We start from the raw sequence: 6,867 nt of genomic DNA on the forward strand, positions 1-6,867 counted from the left end.
CTCTCTGCTAGGAGCTGGTCAGAATAACCAGCTGCAGAGAACAACCCTCTCCAGGGCTTCCTCTTTGCTGAGAGCTGCAGAGACAGTCGAATGACCTGCCTTCAGAGAGGAGCCACAGACTCCAGGGCCTCCTCTCTGCTGAGAGCTGAACACCTGACAGGACGACCTGCCTACAGAGAGAAGCTACCCACGGTGGGTCTCCTCTGAACTGTCCTAACACTCAGTAAAGCTCCTCTTCGTCTTGCTCACCCTCCACTTGTCTGCTTACCTCATTCTTCCTGGATGCAGGACAAGAACTCAGGCAAAGGCACACTGGCACCATAGACATTTCTGGCCAGAAAAGCGACACCCTAGAGATCTTGTAACAATGTGGTACCTAACAGCAGAAATTATAACTTCCATTTTGGAAGCCACTGAAGCTCCCCAAACCGTTCAGTGGGGTGTAACCCATAAAACATCACTGGACCTCTCCCTCTGCCTTCAGCCTCAGAGCAGAGCCCATAACTGCACCTGCCTGCCCAGCATGGATCCCAGTACATCATGGGTCCACTCCTCCCACCAGGATCCCAGCACATCCCACAGGTCCTCCTTCCACCCCCAGGATCCCATTACATCCCACAGGTCCACCTCCCTTCCCCCAGGATCCCAGCATATCCCACAGGTCCACCTCCCTTCCCCCAGGATCCCAGCATATCCCACAGGTCCACCTCCCTTCCCCCAGGATCCCAGCATATCCCACAGGTCCACGTCCCCCCAGGTCCAACCCCCACCCTCCCAGGATCCAAGCACATCCTGTATGGACACACATCCACTACCCAGTGTTTGCACCCTCTCTTTTGAGGCAAGGGTGAAAGTTCAACAACTAATACAAGAAAAAGAAAACATAATCTTTATTTTCAGATAAAATTAATCTGGATATTCTCCAAAACAACAAGCTTTTCAATCATAATATAATGCAAAAGGCAAATACCTGGGGAGGGTGGAGGTTTCTCACATAATGGAGGTTTTTCATCCTAGGAAAGAAGGAACGTAAGTGCAGAGCATTAGTGTTTTATAAAGTGGACACAGGCAGCTAGGTCATTAGACAGCAGGTATATAAGCATGCTTTATTTCCTTCATTTTGACTCTTGTTCTTTGTTTTAGCTCTCAAAACTTTAATATCTACTATTTCTTTTTTTCCTTTTTTAAGACAGGGTCTTACTCTGTCACCCAGGCTGGGGTGCACTGGTGTGATCACAGCTCATTGCAGCCTCCAACTCCTAGGCTCATGCAATCCTCCTACCTCAGCCTCCCAAGTAGCTGGGATTACACGTGGGCCATCAGAGCTAATTTTTTTTTTTTTTTTTTGTAGAGATGGGGTCTCATTTATGTTGCCTAGGTTGGCCTTGAGCTCTTCGGCTCAAGGGATCCTCCTACCTTGGCCTCCCAATATGCTGGGATTACAATGTTTCTTATACCTGAATCTTAGACCTTAAATGTCTTCCCCTCTGGTACACTCTCTGAGGCTGTAAAGGAAGTCCTTCCTGAGCTTTCTTCCTGCCTTTCTGTGCTGAGTTCAGTGACTGTCTTTACAGGTAGATCCCGTGAGTAGCGGGCTGTGGGCTCACGTTTAAAAGCATGTGCTAGGTAGGGCTGCAAGTGCTAAGCGGAGATGCCCTCAGAAAACTCCAGCCAGGCCTCTTCTCACTGGGATGGGCAAAAAGGACCCCACCAACTGCAGGGAAGCACATTTGCAAAATGCCGAGAAAGGAACATTAACAAGATACTGCTTTGCAACCCTAAACCGAGAGGAAAGGGAAGGCTGTGAACTTTTGTTAATTTTTGCTTACATGCTGGTGTGATATTAAGTTTCTAATTTCTGCTGACAAAGTAAGTAGACAAGGTTATAAATTAACTCTCCAGAGAAATGTTTAATTTTTAAGTTCCCATGACATCGCACAATGAAAAACTTACGTTAGAACTATTTCCATGTTTGCAAATTAGTTATTAAAATTCTCAGGCCAGGCCAGGCGCGGTGGCTCACACCTGTAATCCCAGCACTTTAGGAGCCCGAGGCAGGTGGGATCACCTGAGGTTAGGAGTCCAAGACCAGAATGGCCAACATGGTGAAATCCCATCTCCATTAAAAATACAAAAATTGGCCAGGCACGGTGGCTCACGCCTGTAATCCCAGCACTTTGGGAGGGCGAGGCGGGTGGATCAAGGTCCAAGACCAGAATGGCCAACATGGTGAAATCCCATCTCCATTAAAAATACAAAAATTGGCCAGGCACGGTGGCTCACGCCTGTAATCCCAGCACTTTGGGAGGGCGAGGCGGGTGGATCACGAGGTCAGGAGATCGAGACCACCCTGGCTAACAAGGTGAAATCCCATCTCCATTAAAAATACAAAAATTAGCCAGGCATGGTGGCAGACACCTGTGATCCTAGCTACTCGGGAGGCTGAGGCAGGAGAATCACTTGAATCCAGGAGGCGAAGGTTGCAGTGAGCCAAGACTGCACCACTGCACTCCAGCCTGGGTGACAGAGCAAGACTTCATTTCAAACAAAAAAATCTCAGGCTAGGCACATCACATCATGCCTGCAATCCCAGTGCCTTTGGGAGGCCAAGGCAGGAGAATGATTTGAGCCCAAGAGCTTGAGATCATCCCGGGCAACATAACAAGAAGCCAACTCTAAATAAATTTTTTTTTAATTAGCCAGGAGTGGTGGCATGTGCCTGTAGCCCCAGCTACTCAGGAGACTGAGGCAAAAGGATCACTTGATCCCAGGAGACTGAGGCTACAGTGAGCTATGATCACACTACTGCACTCCAGTTCGGGTCACGGAGGGAGATCCTGTCTCAAAAAACAATTTTTACAAAAGATAAAATTGTGTATTCATTATACATTCATTTTAATTATAAAATATTTCTAACACTTTAATACATTACTTTCGTCATTAAATTATGGAAAATATCAATTTCCTCATGTTTTAAAAGTATTTAGGTGCAGGCACAGTGGCTCACACCTGTAATCGCAGCACTTTGGGAGGTCGAGGTGAGCGGATCACTTGAGCTCAGGAGTTTGAGACCAGCCTGGGCAACATGGGGAAACCCTGTCTTTACCAAAAATACAAAAAATTAGCTGGGTGTGGTGGCATGCGTCTGTGATCCCAGTTACTCGGGAAACTGAGGTGGGAGGATCGCTTGAGCCTGGAAGACGGAGTCCACAGTGAGCTGAGATTGCACCACTGCACTCCAGCCTGGGCGACAGTGAGAGCTCCTTCTCAAAAAAAAAAAGAAGAAGAAGAAGAAAAAAAGCATTTAAAAGAAATATTCAACAGGAAAGAACTCTTAAGGGAAGATTTATTTTTTACCCCAAAATCACCAAAGTTGTTGAAAATTTACGATGAAAATTCCATTGAGAAAATCAATTTTTTAAAAAATGATCTTACCTTTAAATTCAGAACAGAGTATTTACCATCTGATGAAAAACAAAAGACAGAGAAACTTTTAAAGTAGATAATGAAATATGACAACTCAGAAAAGTACAATCATAGAAATTCACCTTCCACAGAGGAGCTCGACAAGGCCTGGGAGAGGGATAAAATTCATAGGGTCACAGGGCAAATGGGTCCCAGAGCCAGGCAGGGACCTGACTCTAAATTGTCATCTCTCTCCCATACCCATTCCTGAGCACATCTGTGGCTCACATGGCTGCAGAACCAAAGCCAAACTCTTCAGTGTCTCCAAGCCCTTCCCATGCTGGGCTCCTCCTCTCCTTCCAACACCCCTCCCCGCCACTGTCCACACATCTTGCCGACCACACCCTGCATGGGCCACCCTCCCTAAATGCAGCATCCAACCTATCAGAAAAATAGTTCTCTTTGAAGCAAACTGTCTCAACAATAGAGAGGAAAATAAATCTCGCCCAGTTACTCATCTTCCATACATCTGTAATCCAGGTACCCTAGGAAGCAGGTGATCTTACACCCCAGTTTGCCTGTACACATTCATGTTGTGAAAAGTTGGACATCGAGTTGCTGTTTTTTGAGACGGAGTCTCACTCTGTCCCTCAGGTGTAGTACAGCGGTGCAATCTCGGCTCACTGCAACCTCTGCCTCCTAGGTTCAAATGATTCTCCTGCCTCAGCCTCCCAATTAGCTGGGATTACAGGCATGGACCACGATGCCCAGGTAATTTTTGTATTTTTAGTAGAGATGGGGTTCCCCCATGTTGGCCAGACTGGTCTTGAACTCCTGACCTCAGATGATCCACCCGCTTTGGCTTCCTTTGGATTACAGGCATGAGCCACTGTGCCTGACCCTGAGTTGCTTTTAACTTTCTACTATTAATTTGCAGAGCAGAAATAACTGGCTGAAAACAAACTAGAAACACATGCAAAAAACGGGAGAAAGAACCCTACAGAATTCAGACAACAGAAGAAAATGCTAGAGATACATACAAGATTCTAAATCTACTTCTTGGTTGGGCGCGGTGGCTCACGCCTGCAGTCCCAGCACTCTGGGAGGCTGAGGTGGGCGGATCACTTGAGGTCAGGAGTTTGAGACTAGCCTGGCCAACATGGTAAAACCCCATCTCTACTAAAAACACAAAAATTAGCTGGGTGTGGTGGTGCTTGCCTGTAATCCTAGCTACTTGGAAGGCTGAGGCAGGAGAAACTCTTGAGCTTGGGAGGCAGAGGTTATAGTGAGCCAAGACTGTACCATGACACTCTAGTCTGGGCAGCAGAACAAGACATCATCTCTAAATAAATAACTAAATAAACAAACAAATAAATAAATCTACTTCCTGATATACTCAAAATACCAATACTTAAACAACTCATCACTGAAGAGCTCATTTTTGGCCAAAGTCATCTTGATCAGCTGTTTTTAACCAAACTGCTTTCAGTCAAACATTCAGGGGCAGCCTGGACTGCTCTCCTACTTGGACACCTACTTGGACACCAGGAGTTTGAGACCAGTCTGGGCAACAGAGCAAAACCCCGTCTCTACAAAAAATACCAAATTAGCCAGGTGTGGTGGAATGCACCTGCAGTCTCAGCTACTCGGGAGGCTGAGCAGCCTGGACTGCTCTCCTACTTGGATCCTACCCTGTCCTTTTGAGTTCAGCCTGATGAACCCTCCTCCCCCTACCACCTTCCCTAACTGGCAGACAACAACCTCTACTGCCCACCTTAGCACCCCACACTACGATTTGCAATCTGCACCTCTTCCTCTGCAGCTGGGATGCGAGGGGAAAGGCCTGTGGCTCTGTCATCTCTGACACATGGCCGGCGCTGAACCAGTTTCCAATAAGCAAATGTTTAAAGTGATACAACAAGAAAAAAATTATATTTTTAATAACACCTTTACAATAGTCTTGATTTGGTATCCCACAATGCTACCTCAGATCTGACTGCTTTCATATTTAATGGAGTCTTCTATACCCTCCTTAAATTCTTCACAAAATAAAATTGCAGGAGCAGGGAGTTACATGAAATAGAATGGCAAAAGGTTGACAGCTGGCTGGCCACACTGGCACATGCCTGTAGCCCCAGCACTTTGGGAGGCCGAGGCAGGTGGATTGGTTGAACCCAGGAGTTTGAGACCAGCCTGGGCAACAGAGCAAAACCCCATCTCTACAAAAAATACCAAATTAGCCAGGTGTGGTGGAACGCACCTGTAGTCCCAGCTACTCGGGAGGCTGAGGCAGGAGAATCATTCGAGCCTGGGAGGCAGAGGTTACAGTGAGCTGAGATCACACCACTGCACTCCAGCCTGGGAGACAGAGAGTGACCCTGCCTCAAAAAAATAAGAAAATTGTTGACAGCTATAGAAGCAGGGAGATGCATAGATGGATAGGTGGGAGTTCATTTTACTTGTCTCTCTATTTTTATACACGTTAAAAATGATCACAATAAAAAGTTTTTCAAGGACAATTCAATTTTCCCAAAGGAAATCATGCTAGTTTATCTTAGTCATCAACTTTGCAGAAAAAGAATCCGATAAAGATTAAACTTACAATTTACAGCATCCCAAATTCACACTGGTATTTAATGTACATTTAATGTACACGCAGTTCACTCGGTTCTGTGAATCTATTTTGTGTCCCGTTTTCTTATTTATCATTTCTCAAAAAGATTTCCAGAGTCCTCACCCTCCTCATTTCTATTACCTATAAGGGTGAGGGGGGTACACATAAAATAATAGCAAAGGGCTTCAATACTGGGCGTACTTCTGCTGTGTCCAAGGTGTCATGCTGGGCACTATCCCAGCTTTTTTTTTTTTTTTATACAGGGTCTCACTCTGTCACCCAGGCTAGAGTGCAGTGGTGGAAACTGCACCGCAGCCTCAACCTGTCGGGCTCAAGAAGTCTTCCTGCCTCAGCCTCCAGCTGCTGGGTGCAAATGATCTTCCTGCCTCAGCTTCCAGCTCCCAGGCTCAAGTGATCTTCCTGCCTCAGTATCCAGCTGCCAGGCTCAAATTATCTTCCTGCCTCAGCCTCCAGCTGCTGGGCTCAAGTGATCTTCCTGCCTCAGTCTCCAGAGTAGCTGGGACTACAGATGCGTGCCATTATGCTGGCTAATTTTTTAAATTTTTGTAGAAACAGGGTCTCCCTATGTTGCCCAGGCTGGTCTCAAACTCCTGAGCTCAAGCAATCCTCCTGCTTTAGCCTCCTCAAGTGCTGGGATCATAGGCCTGAGCCACTGTGCCTGGCCCTATTCCAGTTTCTACAGAAAAAAAATTCACATGACATGAACACATTCTTGCTGTCAAAAAAAATTTTTTTTTTTTTTGAGATGGAGTCTGGCTCTGTCGCCCAGGCTGGAGTGCAGTGGCCGGATCTCAGCTCACTGCAAGCTCCGCCTCCCGGGTTCATGC

At 46.5% G+C, this 6,867-nt stretch overlaps 1 protein-coding gene across 1 annotated transcript in view; it reads right to left on the minus strand.

Annotated features, from left to right (window-relative positions):
• Nucleotides 1–6,867, minus strand: part of CEP89 (centrosomal protein 89kDa) — a 111,422-nt gene that overhangs the window by 61,719 nt on the left and 42,836 nt on the right. The window contains exons 6-7 of the mRNA XM_011947333.1: nucleotides 3,436–3,464; nucleotides 971–1,013 (exon numbers count right to left, since the gene is read on the minus strand). Of these exons, the coding sequence (XP_011802723.1) occupies nucleotides 971–1,013; nucleotides 3,436–3,464 (72 nt within the window). The remainder of the gene's footprint in view (nucleotides 1–970; nucleotides 1,014–3,435; nucleotides 3,465–6,867) is intronic.

Source organism: Colobus angolensis, unplaced genomic scaffold (genome assembly GCF_000951035.1).
Source record: "Colobus angolensis palliatus isolate OR3802 unplaced genomic scaffold, Cang.pa_1.0 Scaffold107, whole genome shotgun sequence".
NCBI lineage: Eukaryota > Metazoa > Chordata > Mammalia > Primates > Cercopithecidae > Colobus > Colobus angolensis.